The 17,166-nt window shown below is 53.2% G+C and overlaps 2 protein-coding genes across 6 annotated transcripts in view; one reads left to right on the top strand and one right to left on the bottom strand.

The window, feature by feature from the left end:
* Window positions 1-419: 419 nt before the first annotated feature.
* On the top strand, window positions 420-8,218 carry GTF3C5 (general transcription factor IIIC subunit 5). The gene is made up of 11 exons (XM_059865505.1): window positions 420-587; window positions 1,221-1,443; window positions 1,673-1,871; window positions 2,642-2,837; window positions 3,374-3,478; window positions 4,121-4,235; window positions 4,900-4,980; window positions 5,484-5,581; window positions 6,219-6,301; window positions 6,596-6,738; window positions 7,341-8,218. The coding sequence occupies exons 1-11, from the start codon at window positions 438-440 to the stop codon at window positions 7,496-7,498; spliced, it is 1,551 nt and encodes a 516-aa protein (XP_059721488.1). The 5' UTR covers window positions 420-437; the 3' UTR covers window positions 7,499-8,218.
* A 383-nt stretch (window positions 8,219-8,601) lies between these two features.
* Window positions 8,602-17,166, bottom strand: part of RALGDS (ral guanine nucleotide dissociation stimulator) — a 53,747-nt gene continuing 45,182 nt past the window's right edge. For 3 of the 5 annotated variants that reach the window (XM_059865504.1, XM_059865501.1, XM_059865499.1), the window contains exons 2-18: window positions 16,484-16,594; window positions 15,882-16,075; window positions 15,447-15,521; window positions 15,108-15,301; window positions 14,665-14,786; window positions 14,316-14,531; window positions 14,095-14,198; window positions 13,682-13,766; window positions 12,943-13,020; window positions 12,770-12,856; window positions 12,449-12,481; window positions 12,171-12,292; window positions 11,924-12,019; window positions 11,589-11,790; window positions 11,017-11,376; window positions 10,782-10,896; window positions 8,602-10,610 (exon numbers count right to left, since the gene is read on the bottom strand). In XM_059865504.1, the coding sequence (XP_059721487.1) occupies window positions 10,435-10,610; window positions 10,782-10,896; window positions 11,017-11,376; window positions 11,589-11,790; window positions 11,924-12,019; window positions 12,171-12,292; window positions 12,449-12,481; window positions 12,770-12,856; window positions 12,943-13,020; window positions 13,682-13,766; window positions 14,095-14,198; window positions 14,316-14,531; window positions 14,665-14,786; window positions 15,108-15,301; window positions 15,447-15,521; window positions 15,882-16,075; window positions 16,484-16,594 (2,370 nt within the window). In that variant the 3' untranslated portion in view covers window positions 8,602-10,434. The remainder of the gene's footprint in view (window positions 10,611-10,781; window positions 10,897-11,016; window positions 11,377-11,588; window positions 11,791-11,923; window positions 12,020-12,170; window positions 12,293-12,448; window positions 12,482-12,769; window positions 12,857-12,942; window positions 13,021-13,681; window positions 13,767-14,094; window positions 14,199-14,315; window positions 14,532-14,664; window positions 14,787-15,107; window positions 15,302-15,446; window positions 15,522-15,881; window positions 16,076-16,483; window positions 16,595-17,166) is intronic. The other 2 variants (XM_059865500.1, XM_059865503.1) reach the window with 2 other exon arrangements.

Here is a 17,166-nt window from a genome sequence, read left to right as displayed (position 1 = left end):
ACTGTCCTTGCAGCAAATTGTACTCTCACCCTCACCTTCATACCCTTCATCTGCCACCTTTTGTGGCATTAAACATTGCTGAGATGAAAGCTGAAGTTCTTAGGAAGCAAAAGCTCGTTTCAATGAGAATTAACACCACACTCCTTGCATGATCAGAGAAATGCACGGCTGGGTGCAAGCATTTGCTCAGCTCAGGATTGTTTTCCTTCATTGTCCAGGCAGGACAGGGACAAAGCAACCCACTGGGGAGGTGATTCTGCTTCTGTTTATTGTCACAAACTGGGCTGCGGAGGCCCAAGCAGGCCAGGACGAGCCCAACCCGCCCTCAGGCCTCGCCCTCCCCTCAGGCCCGGCCCGGCCCGGCCCGGAACCGTCGTGCAGCGGAACCTTCGCGCCGCGGCCCGCGGGGCGGCGCCGGGAGGGAGCGGCGCGCAGCGATGGCGGCGGCGCGGCAGCGGGGCCCGCGAGGCTCGGCCGTGCTGGAGCTGCCCCGCAACCCGCGCTTGGTCTGCGTGGAGTACCCGGGACTCGTCCGGGACGTCGGGGCCATGCTGCGGACGCTGGGAGGAGAGCAGGGGGTGTCGCGGGTGAGGGGGGCGGGGGGTAGGGGAGGGTGGGGGCTCGCTGGGCAGAGGGTGAGGGGCGGCGAGACCGGCCCTGGGCGAGGGGTTGGGGCGGGAGGGGGCCGGGGCTCGGGAGGGCCTTCACGTGGGACCCTTTGTGTGAGTCGTTCCGGCCCAGCATGTCCCCACGCGGGGCCCATGGGTGGTTTGGGGGTGATGCCGCTTCCCTGATGTTCCCGAGCAGGGATTCAAGCGGTGTGCAGTAAAATCGGAGAATGATTTGGCTTGAAAGGTTCCATGAAGTTCATTCAATTCCACTCTCTTGCTGTGGGCAGAGACACCTTCCACTAGGCCAGCTTGCTCCAACCTGTCCTTCCAGGAATGGAGCAGCCACAGCTTCTCTGGGCAGCCTTTGGCAGGGCCTCCCCGCCCTTACAGGAAAGAATTCCTTCCTCATATCCAGGATATTATATTTTTAATTTATTTTTCCTGATACCCAGGATAGGAGTAGCTGCACATCCCTGTGATGTGGGGCAGGGATGATCCCCCTGGGGCTGTGTGAGGGGCACAGCTGGTGCCCACAGCAGCGTGTGGGGCTGGGGGCTGGCACAGGAGCACAGGGCATGCTGACAGGGGCTGTGCCCCCCTTGCTGACAGATCTACGCCGACCCTGCCAAAAGGCTGGAGCTGTATTTCCGCCCCAAGGACCCCTACTGCCACCCCGTGTGTGCCAACCGCTTCCCCACCTCCACCATGCTGCTCAGGGTCAGGAGGAGGAGCAAGAAGAAGCAGCAGTTGGATCCCGAGGATCAAATCCAGCCAGAAGTGGAGTTTGAGATGGAGATTCTTGGGATTGTCACCACTGTTTACAAATTTCAAGGTAACCCTTGGGATTGTGTGCATGTGGCTTTGAGATGAGTGTGATGGGAAAGGAAAGTGTTTCCTCTAAGCAGTTGAGGACTGAAAGGAAAATCAAGTGTTGTTAAAGCCTCTTTGCTGGATAAAGCTTTGCATAAACTTGTCAGACTCCTGCTCCTGAAAGTTCAGTGTGACAATTATTGTTGGATTCACAACGAACTTCACAATGTTTTAACTTTTGTTTCTTACAGGAATGTCTGACTTCCAGTACCTGGCAATGCACTCTGGCCCTGATGGCAAACAAACCTCCATGTATGACAAAGTCCTGATGCTCAAACCAGAGAAGGAAGAGTTTTTCAATAGAGATTTACCTCTTTACATCCCACCACCCATTTTCTCACGTCTGGACACTCCTGTGGACTATTTTTATCGCCCAGATATACAGCACAGGTCGGTGCCTTTTCTCATGATACATCTTTCATGTGTTTCTCCCTTTTAATTTGCTGCCTTCTGCTTTTATCCCTCTTGATTTGGCACAACAGAGGGAAAAAACCACCAGAAGCTGCCTGGCAGTGGCAACCTCAGTAAAATTCCACTTGAGGATTTGCCAGGTGAGGGGAGCTGGGCATGAGGTGAAGATGATGCCTCTCCCAGCTCACCTTAGACATTATGGGATGCAGGACACAGCTTCTGCCTGCTTCCAGAGGGTTGGAGCCAAGGGCAGGATTTCCAAGAATTGATGCCATGTGTTCCTGTGCTCTCCTGGCCTCAACTGGCTTTGCCAGAAGAACAATCTGGGAGATCTCCCACAAGAAACAGCTTTCATTTTCTCACTGTTGGCCTTCACTGGCACTTTTCAAAGGAAAAGAAATTTCCAGATTGAGTGGGTACCTGCAGTTCCCTCTTGCTTTGCCCCTGTCCTAGTGAGTAGCTGCAGTAGCTCCAGGAGAACAAATGCACAGGGTGAAGCCTTTCCAACACATTTCATACAGATCATTCCTGAGTGCTGGAGGGTTTTCTGCCAGCTAGGGCAGAGCTCCTCTGTCAGTATGCAAATGGATGTAGTTTAGAAGTTCTGGGATTTATTTAAATTTTCTTTCTTCAGTGGTGCTATGAGAGTCTTTTATGGTACCACTGTGTGATCAAGGGAGGTTGGGCCAAAGTTAAACCAACCCATTGCTCACCCAGCTGAGTCCCTTTTGTCTTTCCCTGTTTCTTAGGGAGGGATACAACAATCCCCAGGTGTCTGGTGAGAACCTGATTGGCCTCAGCAGGGCCAGACGCCCACACAATGCCATCTTTGTCAACTTTGATGATGAAGAAATCCCAACTAAGCCCCTGGATGCTGCTGTACAGAACTGGAAGAAAGTGTGCACCAATCCTGTGGATAAAAAGGTGGAGGAAGAACTCAGAAAGGTGTGTGCCTTACTCCTTGTGTGAGCACTGTCCTGCAGCAAGCTAGGGAGGAAAAAATACATTTTTCCCAGAAATTCTTGGTGATTGTAAGTGCCTGATACAAGTGTGAGTAGATGCTACTGACACTGCTGTGTTCATTTCAGTTCTGCAAGTCAGGCTTTGAATCTGTGGCTTACCTCTCATTAAGCCCTACGAATTCTCACATCACCATCCAATAGCTCCTGTTGAGGGCCAAAGGCTCTGATATGGAGCTGAATCCACTTGGAAAGCTGCTCTGCCTTTGGGAGCCCCTTCCCACTGATGTGGGGCTGTGTGTTTGTCATTGCAGCTCTTGGGGAGCCCCTTCCCACTGATGTGGGGCTGTGTGTGTGTCATTGCAGCTCTTGGGGAGCCCCTTCCCACTGATGTGGGGCTGTCTGTGTGTCATTGCAGCTCTTGGGGAGCCCCTTCCCACTGATGTGGGGCTGTGTGTGTGTCATTGCAGCTCTTTGAGAGCCCCTTCCCACTGATGTGGGGCTGTCTGTGTGTCATTGCAGCTCTTTGAAGTACGTCCCGTGTGGTCTCGCAATGCGGTCAAAGCCAATATCAGTGTCCATCCAGACAAGCTGAAGGTGCTGCTGCCTTATTTGGCCTATTACATGGTGAGTGGTACATCTGTGAGCAAGGGAGCATCACCCTGCTCTTCTGGTCCTTTACCACTTCTGAGGTCCTGCCACTAAGTACCTGAGCTTAATTTAAATATAAAGAGACAGGGGGAAGAAAATGCTTTAGAGCCAAAGTTGAAGCCAAGGAGGATTCAGTGGCTGTTTGCTCTGTAGGTTCTGATCACCTCTGCAGGTCAGGACCCCCATCACCCAAACAATTCTCTCAAATTAGACATTTAGACTGAGTTAGACTCACTGGAAAAATACCAACAAGAGATTCTCAGGAGCTCAAAACAACAAAACAGTAATTACTGGGAACTTTAGAAAAGAAGAAAAACTTTGGTCACTCCAAGTGACTATTCACCTGGCAGTGGTAGCAGAGTTTTTCTACACAAGCATTTGGCTGTGACCTTGCAGGTTGGTTTGTTTAAGCACACAAGTATTTGTGCTTTGATTGCCAAGTGTATAAACATATTTCAGTGTATAAATATTAGCATGGCAAGTGAGCAAAGAGCTGGTAAAACAAATATCTTCGGGCAATGTGGGAAATATTAGAACTTTCCAAGGACCTTGCTGCTGAAGGAAGTTGCAACACTGTGGTGCTTTTTTGTAACTATGTTCCCTCGTGTGTTTGTGCAGTTAACAGGTCCTTGGAGAAGCTTATGGGTTAGGTTTGGGTATGACCCCAGGAAACACCCTGAAGCAAAGATTTATCAAGTGCTGGACTTCCGAATTCGCTGTGGAATGAAATATGGTAAAAGGGCCCAACCCACAGAGCTGCTCTCTCTGCTTTCTGGTTAATCCTGGTAGTATTTTTCTTTTTATGTGTTTTTCAAACTCTTTTGCCATATTTCTGCTCTGATGAACGTCACCTTTTGAGCTCCTTGCTTACTGTAGTTCTTTCTAAAACTCCTGAAATACTTTCTTTCATAGTATGGAATAGGTCTTTCCTCATTTGGCACATTCTAAACCCTGCCTTTCCTCCTCCATGTGTTCCAAGCCCAAGTGAGTGTAGCAGAGCATCCTCATCCTCACTCAGGGGAAGCACCAAGCAGGAATTCTGGTGCTCACATAGCAGCTTTTCCTCAAGGACCTCAGCATTTCCTACAGGGTGCTGGTCTCAGACCTTGGATGTGGGGTTCCCTGTTTTGATTTTGCAAAGGACAAGTTGAGGAAAAGGAGTTTCTGATGCCATCTAGTAAGTCCATGGTAGAGCTGGCATCCACTCATTGACCTCAGATCACATTTCCAAGTTAAAGGGTTTTGTTGATCTCTTCTCCCCACCCTGCTAAGACCAGCATATCCCAAAGGCCAGCCTGCCCTTGCCACACCAGTCCAGCCCTTGTGTTCCTGAGCTGGGGATATTCTGCAGAGTGCTTGCCCTCAGTTCATGACTGGATTTTGGTTTTCACCTCTAGGTTATGCTGCTACTGACATGCCTGTGAAAGCAAAACGCAGCACGTACAACTACAGCCTGCCCATCACTGTCAAGAAACAAGGTATACTGGGCCAGAAGGGCTGCCTGGCTCTTCTGCTTCTCTGTTTGCCCCATCCTAATCACAGGTGGTAAAGCTGAGTTCCTGTGTTCTAGCTGAGCCAAAACTGAGTTTGTTTTCTGGTAGTAATATTGCTGCTGTTAAGCCAGAGAAAAATCTGCTGGGAAGTGTTGTAGGAGCCTGGCTGAGCCACAATGTCTGTTAGCAGGCAGGAGGGAGTTCTGCAAGCCACACTAGGAATCCAGAATTCACTGAGGTGCAGAGAATGGGGGAATTCTCTTTTCTATGTCAAAGGAGAGTAGAAAAGGTTAAAATTGTGAACAAATAGCCTCTGAAAAAAGCTGCCGAAGTCAGCACTTTTCCTGGGACTGTCCAGTAACATCTCTAAAGAATGAGCAAAGCACATGCTCTGTTGCTAGTTGGTCTGGTTTTGTTGAATCAACGAAGAAAAGTGACAGTCCAATATGAAAGATGTCCCTTATTAGGACTTTTTGTTTTCCTTTCAGGAAGTCACACAGTCAGTGTCCACGACCTGAAACAGGGGCTGGGTTCAGCTGGTACATCTGGGGCAAAAAAGCCCCCCTCCAGCAGGTATAAGCTGAAGGTAAGCATGACTTTCTATACCAAAATCTTGAAATATCTCAGGGAAATAGTGATGTTTCCTGGTTTATCAGTCATCAGGGGATCAGCTGTGAGTTGATATGCTCAGGTTTGCCTGGGAAGCTCCCAGTTGGATATGGCAGTATGGAACACCACCTGAGTGTATTTTGTTACATGCTGCAAGGTGAGATTGGTGCTTTCCATCTTCATCTTAGATGTGAGGAGTATTTTGCTTCAATTGATAAAATTGGAACTTCATGGGCAGCGAAGTGCAAAAAAATCACCATGTCTTTATGAGGTCATGCTGCAAAATCCAACAGGGTGGAAAAAATAAATGAGTCTTACTATTCCTTTTTTTGCTGGAATGAAGCCCATGATGCACTGCTAGGCAGTGACAGGCTGCAGACAGAGCTGCAGGCTGGAGAGGTGAAGTGTGATCTCTGCACAGCAGTGCTGCTGTGACTGTGGCTGCAGGGACATTTTGGGGCATTCCTCATCCAGCCTTATCTTCTGCCACATACAGATCTACGCCTTAAAACTTGTTTCTCTTGGAAGTACCATATTCTTGAATCAGTCCATTGGAAGTACTTTCATTACAGCATAACATGCACATGAATCCTTTCCTTCTTTCCTCCTCTTAGGAATCCGTCTACATTTTCCGAGAAGGAGCCTTGCCCCCTTACCGCCAGATGTTCTACCAGCTCTGTGACTTAAATGTGGAAAGGTACTGCACTCTGACAGCTGAGTCTTAGAGACAGATTTCAAAGCCTGTTGTTTATACCCTGTCCATTCACCCCTCTCCCCTTGAGCAGGAACATCAGAGGTGTTGAGTTGCTCAATAAAAACAGAAAAGTTTTTTCACACATGAACTTCCTTTCCCAGCTGACAATTACCCTGGATAACCAACTGTGCTATTCCTGCTCAGTGAAAGGAAATGGAAGTAAACCAATGTGTCTCATTTGAAACTCACACCTGAGTGCAGAGGATTAACATTTCCTTCCCTTTTGCTGCTCTTTAGCCTGCAGAAGATCATCCATCGGAATGACGGCACCGAGTCGGAATGCACGGAGCGGGACGGGTGGTGCCTTGCCAAGACAAGTGATGACCTCAGGGACAGCATGTCCCTGATGATAAAGCAGATCATCAGATCCACCAGACCTGGTAAGGATGCTTTGAACATGAGGATGTTGTACTTGGTACTGAGGCAGAAGTGTTCCTGCATCCCCTGTGTGTTCTTTGGGATGTAGCTCATTCCAGTGTGGGAGCTGAGGCTGCTGGCCTGCAGTGGGAATATGGGGTGGCATTAGGGATGGCTGGGAGTTAAGGTTTTCTATTTCATCTCCCCAGTATCAAAAGCCCTTCAGCTTTTAAATGTCTTTTGCACAGTGATAATCAAGATCTTAATTCTGACTGATGTATCTGTTGGTGGCATTTTACTTTTTATTGATATTATTGATTGACCAAGAAGTGAGAAAATTAGTTCTTGATGATGCTGGGACAAAGCAATAATATCCCAGTGAATTGGGTCAGAATGAGGCAGGAGAGGAGGCACAGCACTGCAGCTCTGCTGCTGTTCTGCTCTCCTTCCTGCACTGTGGAGTTGGATTGCTCTGGGCTTGATCAAATTCTGTTAAGATGAGCAATATTAGCTGTGCCCCCGAGGCTGCTGCCTTCCTCTCACATGTTCTGTGAACTCAATTGGAAATGCCCCCAGGTTGCACTGAGAGAGGCATCACAGTGTCTTTCTTTCTTCCCAATTTAAGCTCTTTTCTCAAATACAACAAGCAGTGAAGATGGCAAAGAACAGCTGGCATATGAGTCTGGAGAGGATGAGGATGATGAAGAGGAGGAGGAAGAGGACTTCAAGCCTTCTGATGGGAGTGAAAATGAAATGGAGACAGAAATTCTGGAGTATGTGTGAACTCAGTGAGCAGTGTGGCTGCTGTGGACAGAACTGTCTCTGCTCTTGCTCCTTGAGAGCCAAGGGTTCAGCATCAGGATCTGGGAAAGCAGAGCTTGTACAAAGCTGATGATGTTCTCTCTGCACTGACTGCTGGTGGGCAGCATTCTGGGTGTTGGGGAGCCACTGCCTGCATTTTCAGAATTGCTGGCTGAGAAGCTTCCAGCAAGCTCAACAAACTCCCAAGAGTGAGCCCAGAATCCAAACCAGCTGGAAACACACCAGAACATGGGAGAAGCTGCATTCCCAAATCTCTCCATGTGTGGGAGTGCACTCTCTCCAGGTTGGTGGCCATGTGGCAAATAGAAATGGTGCCTGAGGAGATGCTGGGAGAAGAAGCAGTCCCTAAGGCAGGTTCTGCCCTTCTGCTTGTCCAGAGGGAGTGAAAATACTGAGCCATGCCTTCAGCACTGAGCCTTGCTGGTTATCCTGGAAATAAAGCCAGCAGGAAAATACACCCTCTGGCAGTGAATAATTCCCTTCCTGGGGTGCAGTGTTTGTTGTCCTCATTACCTGATGCACTTCTCTGGTCTGTTTTGACTTCCCCAGCTAGCAGGTAACAAGGACTGAAGGCAGCTGGCAGACGGGCAGAGCTTCAGGTGCACAGAATTTGGCCACTGCCAGCTGCATTGCTCCCACCAAATGAAAGTCCCAAAAATTAAAGAGCTTGTGTTTTCTAGATCTTGTGCATTCTCCAGTGTGTTCTGAGCACACCTGAAAGCCAAGCTTTCTTTTTTAAAAGGAGTCAAGACCTCCTCCATTGAGGAGGCCATATGGGCTGTTACAGTTGCTTTTAAAGCCATTACTTGTAACAGAAGTGGTAAACCCAACAAGTTATAACTGAAAATGCAACAGTTTCAATTCACAGGTTCAAAGGAATGGTTCATTTCAAAATTGAGCCCTGGTCCCTCAGCCAAATAGTCTGTTTTTCAAAACAAAGTTGAACCCACCAGATTGAACATAAAGTATGAACTCCCCCACAGTCAGGTCCATCCCTCTTTCTCCAGGAAGGTGCTGGCATTCAGGGGAAGGAGGACAGGACAAGCCCTGCCTTGGGGCAGACATTTGAGCATCAGTATTTTATTGCAAAGACTAATTACATTGCTGTGTACAAGTCACACCGGGCAGTGTGCTCCTTCATTGAAGTGGTACAAAATACATACGGTACAGCCAGTCCCCCCAGTGGCACCGGCGGGAGGGGAGGGGACAGTCCCAGGGTGGGCAGGCACACGGAGCAGAGGGAACACCCTCCCAGGGGTGCTGGTGCCCAGGGGAAGGGGCTTTGGGCAGGGGGGGAGGCAGGAGGCTGCCCCTGCGTCAGGGAGCCAGGAGCTCCCATCATGTGCATCATGGGCAGCGCTGCCCAAGGGGCCACGGGGCTGGAGGAGCTCAGTGCCAGCCACGCTCACACCCAAGCAGCCTCTTCCTCACCAGCCCCAGCCCCTGTCCTGGAGCAGGGAAGGCACCACAACCACCCAGGAACGCTGATGGATGGGAAACGGAAAAGATCTGCTGGAATGACGCGCTTTAAAAACAGAGATGGAGGCAGGAGCAACAAAAGGTCCCCCTTTGGTTAGTGTTTCCTACAGTGATTAAAACAAGCATCTCTGCCCCTGCTCGAGCGATTAGTGGTAGAGAATTTGGGAGGGGGGGGCTGGCAGGGTCTGCACCCCATGAGCACAGCAGAGCAATGCTGCTGCTGCTGCTGCTGCCAGCGTCCCTCCCAGCAGCCTTAAATACCAGGGGGGGCACAGGACAGGGACTGGGCTGCAGGGCAGGGGGAGGCTGGATTAGTAAAATGTACAAGTTTACCTCTTCTATTTACAACCAATAAATACTGAAAAAAAAAAAGAGTAAACTTTTTTGTTTTATACAAAAAAAAAAGTCTCATTGCTGCTTCTCCCATGGTCAGTGTTTGAAAAAGTCCGGTTAAAGCCCAAGGTGAGTGGCACTTTCTGTGGGTCAGGCAGTGGCAGCTGGGGCACCTGGAGCACCCTGAGCTCTCCGGCCCCTCCGTGCCCACACAGACCCAAAGTCTCTATTTACACAGTTTCACACAGAACTTTGCTCTCCTCCTCCTCAGGCTGGCAGCGCCGGGGGCATGGCCCAAAGCTCCCCCTTGGCAGAAGAGACACTGGCATTTGATCTTTGGTGCAAGTTTGGACTGGCCCAGTCCAGATGGAGGAGGCGCTGGATCAGGAGAGGAGCGAGACCACGCAGGCTTCCAGCTGGGGAGAGCACGAGGCACCCACTCCATCATGGCACAGCCACAGGCTCCTCCACAGGGCTCAGCACTGGTGCAGGGCTGCATCCTTCCAGCTCACCTCCCAGCCCAGGGCATCCGTGGCTTCTCCCAAGGGAAGGACAGGCAGAGCTGTGCGGTGGTGGCAACGCCAGTGATCCCAGGGAGGACAGACGTGGAGGTAACACTGGGAAAGCTGGGAAGGAGGCTTGGCAGCTCCTTCCAGGGTGATGGTGGCTTCTGTTCAGCTCTGTCACACAGCCCCTCTGCAAGTCACTGCTCCTCAGCTCACTCAGACACAAGGCACCTACGGCAGAGGCGGACTCCAGCTCTGGGCTGGCCGGGCTGGCCGAGTGTCGCACCGTGGAAGGTTAAAAAACAAAACAAAACAAAAAATAGACAAATCCCCCCCCACTGCTGCCTTCCTGTGTAGAAAAAAAGACCTGATTGGAACGGGAGCTTGTGCAGAGAGAGGCAGAGGCCGACACCAGTTGCCCAACTCTCAGCTCTGGGTGTGGAAGGGAGGTGCACGGCCGTAGCCCGTGGGTGAGGGTCACTCCTCTGCCCTGCAGGGCAGCACAAGGAGCGGCCACAGCCAAGCCTGGAGCAGCTGCCCCCAAGGCCCCGTCGGTGATGGGTGGCAGTGGGGCTGAGGCTAGAAGATGCCCTTGGCGATCTTCAGGCCTTTCTGCTTCATCCTGGGCAGGGTGGAGCTGGAGCCGTGCTTGATCTTCACCCCCTTGGAGAAGCCCCGCTTCTTGAGCACAAAGTCATAGTTGGCAGCGGAGTTCATGGCGTAGAAGACGTTGGCATTGTCAGGGATTTTCAGCTCTGGAAGTGAACAAGGATGAGGGTCAGTCAGGTGCCCTTTCCTTGAAAAGGGACCAGAGTGGGGCTAAGGTTTGTCCCCAAGTGCTGGGATGCCTCCTGCTGTCACCTCTCATCCCAGCTCCAGCCTGGTGCTGCCCAGGAAAGCCCTTACACCCCAGCACACACACACACCTCTTTCCTCCGAGATGATCTGGACAAGCTCATAGTCTTCAGGCCGGTCCCCATCCAGGTTGTGTTTGGCCATGGCCTTGCGAATAACCACGGGGGTCTTGTCCTGGCTCGTCACCTGTGAGCACAGAGTGCTGTGAGCTCACAACACTGCTAAAGCCTCCCACTCCTCCAAAATGCGCCATGCCCACATCCAAGCAGCACAAGCCACCCACCCCTTCCTGGGGATGTTACTAACCAGGATGCTCTTGTACATGTTGCCGTTGTCCACAGCCAGGCTGACTCGGATGATGCAACAGTCGTCGACCTGCTGGTTGTAGAGGGGCAGCGAGAGTGAGGAGTAGCTGGAGATGCCGGAGACCGAGCGCTTGTGTGTGCGGGAGGCCGTCACCGGCGTGGAGGAGACGGAAGAGGAGGAGGCACTGCTGGAGCCTGAGCCGATGCCTGACGTGTCCAGGGAAGAGAGGGAGGTGGATTCCCAGAACTGGAGGGCAGGGAGGAGAGGGGATGCGGAGGACACAGTGGGTTTAGCTTCTCCATCGGCCACAGACGGGGCGTACCAGCGCTGGGGGAGGGAGGCCAGAGGGATCTCACTGACCTGTGACAACGGGGGACCGACACAACTACAGCCACCGGAGGCACCAGAGCCTTGCCGTGCTGCCGGAGCAGCCAAGGGCAGGGGCCTCCCGAGCAGCCCCCGGGCCCCCCGCCTGCTCCCCCCAACCCCAGCGCCAGGGCAGAGGTGGGACAGCCCCCACACGATGGTCACAGCGGCCCTGGGACCCCTGGACCCTGTGAACTGCCACGAACCTTCTTCTCCTGGCAGTCGGGGGACTCAGGGATGAAGCTGATGTTGATCTCCTCCACATCGGAGCTGCTCGAGCCAGCAGAGGTGACACTCACTGAGTCAGTGGCGTCCCCACTGCACAGGTACTGCCCACACTTGAGCTGGTCGAAGGATTTCGAGTGGGAGCTGCCGCTGGCACAGGGCTCCGTGCTTGGTGGCTGCCGGCTGCCAGGAGAGAGGTGGGGCAGGTGAGAAGGGAGCATTTGGCTGGCAGGACAGCAGCCGTGCCTGCCTGGTCCCCTGCAATGTCCAGTCAGAGATGCCCCATGCTGGCCCCCACCTCCCACCAGGGACTCACTCGCTCCATCTCTTGATGATGCCCGTGTTTTTCTTGGCCTTCAACGTGTTGCTGGCTGACTCTGACAGTGGCTCAATCTCACATGACAGCCCATAGCTGGAAGGGGAGAGAGGAGAGTTTGAGATCCCTGTGCTGCCACCAAGTGTGAGGGACAGAGAAAGGAGCAGGGGGCAGCTGCTGCTGTCAGAGGAAATGAGTGGTGGGACCTCCCGAGGCACCAGCACAGCCCCAGACCCCTCTCACTCACCTCTCAGCCTCACTGAGCCGCTCCAGGCTGTGGAACCACTCCACGAACTGGTCCTCCTGTGTGAAGCTGTAGTTGTTGCAGGCTGACTGGAGCAGCTTGATCTGTGCAATGACTTCGAACTCCTGCAGCAAATGGAAGCTATAAGACCAGAATCCCCTCCCCCAAAACTGTAGAACACGAAGGAAAAAAGGGAGAGGGATCAAGCCCAAAGTGACTGGCACAGCCTGGGATTGCACCAGGTCAGCCCTGCTGTGCAGCTGCCAGGGCAAAGCTCTCACCTTCCTTCTCTTCTCAAAGTTGATCAGCCCACCCTGGAAAAGAAAGAGATGAAGGTCAGGATGGAGCAGGCAGAAGAATATTGCTCCCTCCCCGTCTATCTCTGTCTTGCTGCCACTGCAGTGTGAGTAACCCTGCTGAGAATAAGTAGCCCATTTCCTTAGGAGAGGTGGATGGGCAGAGTTGGATATGGGATGTGGGATACAGGATGTGCAGTGTGGGACACAGGATGTAGTGTGGGACACAGGACACAGGGGGGACCAGCCTTCCTTTTATCAGCCCAGGCTCTGGGAGGAAGGGGAGGACGGGGAGGAGGTACATACATCCAGGAAATCCTTCATGGCTGTGTCCAGCATCACCAGGTCCGTGAGGAAGGTGCCAAGGTAGGGAATGGTGCCCTGCATCACACCCTGTGGGGACAGAAGGGACAGTGGGGTCAGCAGAGCTGGGAGCAGCCTGGGCAGCTGCTGGGGAGGGGCAGCCCTGCCAGACTCACCATCTCTCGCTGCTGCTGCTGCCGCTTCTGAGCCCTCTTTGGGTTGATCTCCAAGGTGGCAAATTTGGATGTGCCCTCCTGGATGGTGGGGAGAGGTGGGATCAGGACAGGTGGGAAATGGCACTAATACCTATTAGCTAAAATTCACACCCATTTTCATTTATATAACTTTCACTGTAGGAAAGAGGAGGAAATCAAAGCTTTTTCACAGCTCACAGAGAGGAGAGCCTTAGTAGATAGGAACTGCTGCTCTCATTTCTGTATAAATGCCTCCCTAGTGGGATGTTTTGTTCCTTTCTGCATTTTGTTTCCTCTCAGTCCCTAAACCAGAGCTAGGCTGGGATCTGTGGAGAAGCTCCACATGGAATAAAGACACTTTTGCTGCAGCCTTTCATCGACTCCACCTCCCCACCTGAAATCAAGAGGACTTCGTACTGGACTGTTAACATGCAGCTGCCTCTGGGGACAAGCTGTCACCTGGTGTTCAGGATCCCATCCCAATGCTTATCTGTTCCTTGAATTGATTTTCCATCTCCAAGTAGTAAGTTTTGGGTGGAGAAACAGAAATTCCAGCCTTGGTCTGAAACCCCTGCCTGCTCTGCAGACTCAGCACACCCTGCCTGCACCCATGCCTGGGACTCCAGCAGCTCTGCCAGGGTTTCATCCCTGTGGCTGGAACACCATGGAAACCTGAGCTGCCTGCCAGGAGCAGGGCAACGAGGGTCCTCCTTCGCCCTACCTTGATGAGAAGCTCCCGGCTCAGCGAGTGGTTGTTCTCGTCGGAGAAGATCTCTGAGAGCTCATGGAATGTGCGGAAGCTCTCCCTGCGCAGGGGGAACAGGGGGAGAAGTCAGCAATGCTGCCAGAGCAAGGTTTCCTCCTTGGGCTCTCTCCTGCTCACCCAAATGACCCCAGTTATGCTCAGCTCCATCTGGGACTTGCTGTTTGGGAGCTATTCCAAGGTGTTTCACATGGAAAGGTGAGGTGCTTATATCTCCTCACCCTCCTGAGGTCCCTGACCCCTTACAGTGGTCCCTGGGTTTTGGGCACACTCCAGGAGGCAATGCTGGAGCTGAGGTGATCCCATTGACAAACTCAATGGGATCACAGCATATTATTTCCCTTGGAAGCAACCCTAAAGGAGCTCCTTACCTCAGGACCTCGTCCCAGGTCTTCTTCAGCCGGTGCACGGCGTTGCACTGCAGGGCTGAGAGGATGGCTCGGAGGGAGGAGAAGTTCTTCAGGATGCGGCACTCCTGAGGGCAGACAAGGAGATAACAGGATTGGGGTTAAAAAAAGCTGGAGGATCTGCTGGTATTCCAGCAGGGCAAAAGCTGATCCCTTGGGTGGAGGTGGGAGGGGAGCTGTCCTACCCGAGCCACTTCTATCCACCGCTCCACCACCTTGGCCCTCTGCTGTGGCTTCAGGGACCTGTCCCCAAGACAAGTGGCAATGACACAGTTGGCCACACTGTTGAACTGGGAGACTGTGGCACGGATGGTGGGGGCCAGGTGCTCTTTGCCCTTCTTGTCCCTCTGGGACCAGATACAGCCCAGGCAGTGGTAAGGCACCACTTTCTTGAACAGCTCCTGGAAGATAAAGGGATGGAGAAGGGCTTCTTGGTGTTCTCTGGGGAGAGAACAGGCAAGAAGGAAAAAGGGATGGGAAGAGCCAGGCCCATGCCCAGAGCACCACTGACCCAGCTGGTGGGTGACTACTCACAGCATCCATCAGTGTGAACTGTTCTGCCACCATCTCTGGGGAGAAGGAGAGGAAATCTGGCTTCCCATCACCAACCCCGTTCTCTTCCACCAGCTGGAAGGTGCAGCTGCTGTGGTCCACAGCTGCAGGAGACAAGGGTGAGGCTGAGCACTGCAGTGCCCAACCAACCCCCTGCAGACACCCACACCCCACCTCCCAGGCTCTTCATCCCATCTAGCTTTGAAACCTGGGTGCAAGTGTCCAGAGGATTAAAGGCAGATTAGCTAATCCACACAGAAATCCCACTTCTGCTGCACTTGGATTGGCTTCCCAGTGAACTTCCATGTAGAGTTCACGGGTGTTCATCCACGTGGCTCAAGTTCTGGAGACCTTCGATGCCAACCAGCAGCATTCCCTCCACCTGCAGCCCCAAATGAGCTCTGCAAGCCAGGGGAGGACCCCACCTTCTGCCTCGGCCTCGCTCTGCTCTTGCTGCTGGAACTGGGCCAGCAGGATGCGGGCTCGGCGCTCCAGGTCGGAGCCGGGGATGTTGTGGCGCACGTAGGAGATGAGCTGCTTCAGGCAGGCAAAGTCGGGGGGCTTGCGGAAATCCTCCGAGTACTGGTCCAGCCAGGCCCCCAGGATGGAGGAGATGGTGCTGCAGGAAGGGGGAAAACACAGGCAAAGGGAATCAGGTGCCAGGAGAAACCTGTGTGCACGCCCACAAGCCCAGGAGCAGCGCTGGGATGACACTTCCCTCCCAAAGAGCTCCAGCAGAGCCACCACAGCAGAGGCAGACTTACTTCTTCAGCTCCATCCTCTCGTCCACAGTGTGCCTGGCGTGGTCCCCATTCGCCTGCACGTGGAGTTTGCCATACCTGGTGGGGCAGAGGGGAGGCAGTGACCACCCTGCACTCAGCTGCCTCTCAGAGCAGCCTCTTCTCCCTCCACATCACCCCCAGCTCTGCCACGGGGTCAGGGTGAACCTGCTATGCAGTGTCCTGCTCCCCCCTCCTTCTGCCACAACCTCCCCTTTACAGGAAGGGAAGCAGCCAGCACTGGCCACCTCACTGGAAGAGTTCCAGCTTTCCTGGAAGTTCTGTCCTCCCTGCCCTGTCCCAAAACTCTCACACTGATGGAGCTGGGAAAGCCACCAAACCCCCAAGGCACTGCAGCAGAAGATGCTGGGGCTTTCCTGGCCACCCCCAGCTGTGTTTTGGGGCTCAGGGCAGCCTCACCTGTTCAGCAGCAGGTCCAGCACTTGCTTGGTGGTGGCGAAGGCCCGGTAGGTGCACAGGAAGATGGTGACATAGGTGGAGTCATTGCCCTTGAAGGCTGAGACCAGGTACTCCACCAGCTTCTCCAAGGTCCCGGCTTTTATCGTCCGCACCTTGCACGTCTCGTAGAGGTTTAAGGCTGACTCATTCTCAAACTGCCAGGACAGGAGCAGAAGTCAGTGGGCTGGCTGAGGACAGACACCGTCAAGTGCAAAGTGTTGCCAGCAGCTTCACAAGGTCAGGTCTAGGCTGGGATCCCCACAGGGATCTTCCTTTCCTGGGAAAGGAAGGCTGAGTCTCCTCAGACAGCAAACACCAGCAACCCAGCTGAGAAGACCTGAGCACTTGGGAAACCCCAGGAAAGGCCTCAGGGTTGCCAAAATCCAGATACAAATCGGAGTTGCCCTATTTTTCAAAATGGAGCTGCATATTTCACCTGTACCCCTTCCCATGCAGCAGAGGGCAACAGGTGCTCCCACTCCCTGCGCCCAATTCAACACATGATTCCCATGGCAGGGAAACATCTGAATCCTCCCCTGTGGCAGGAGGAGCCCCCAGCTTACCCCCAGCCAGCGCTGCCCTTTGTTGGCCGTGTGGTGGAGCTGCACTTTCCGGAGGGATATGCTGTAGATCACACCATCCTCCAGCTCTTCTCCGATCTCCTGTGTGGAGCTCTGCACGGAAAGACAAGATACACCATGAGATAAGGAGAGCAAAGCGTGGCAGAGATGCTTTTGTGGCTCCTACGAGGGATCCCAGCAAGCCAAAGGCAGCAGCTGGCTGGCAGTGAGTCTCCCTCACCTGCTCAGAAATGCAAACCAGGTGACACCAGTGTGTCTGGCTGGCTGAGCCTGCCCACGGTGGAGCCAGGACTTTGGGAAGCTGCTCTTGGTCTGTCCCACATCCCCTGGCTCCATGTCTCAGCCCTTCAGCAAAGCCAGGCTGTGCCAGTGCAAGGTGGGATCCCTCACAAGGCAGGGAAAGGGACAGTGACAGCACAGCCCAGTGCCCAGCCCTGGCTGCTCCCCTCCCCGAGCCTCTGACTCTGCTGTGAGGTGACACTGGCTGCTGGTCTGAGCAGAGTCTCAGTGATCTAAACCAAGCACCCTGGTGCACTTCCCTAATAAATAATCACTGTCAAACCAAGCTGCCCACGGCATAAGGCAGAAATCCAAAGCTCAAAGCTGAGGGAAATCCCAGAGATCTGCACCAGGGTGGGATCAGACACAACCAGGACCGGTCTGGG

Source organism: Haemorhous mexicanus, chromosome 21 (genome assembly GCF_027477595.1).
Source record: "Haemorhous mexicanus isolate bHaeMex1 chromosome 21, bHaeMex1.pri, whole genome shotgun sequence".
Taxonomy (NCBI): domain Eukaryota; kingdom Metazoa; phylum Chordata; class Aves; order Passeriformes; family Fringillidae; genus Haemorhous; species Haemorhous mexicanus.
This window is presented reverse-complemented; position numbering and strand designations above follow the sequence as displayed.

Coding starts and splice junctions, on each gene's coding strand:
- GTF3C5 (XM_059865505.1), top strand. CDS start 438: ATGGCGGCGGCGCGGCAGCGGGGCCCGCGAGGCTCGGCCGTGCTGGAG. Junction 3,479..4,120: donor CTTATTTGGCCTATTACATG/GTGAGTGGTACA, acceptor GTGTTTGTGCAG/TTAACAGGTCCTTGGAGAAG. Junction 6,302..6,595: donor TGTGACTTAAATGTGGAAAG/GTACTGCACTCT, acceptor GCTGCTCTTTAG/CCTGCAGAAGATCATCCATC.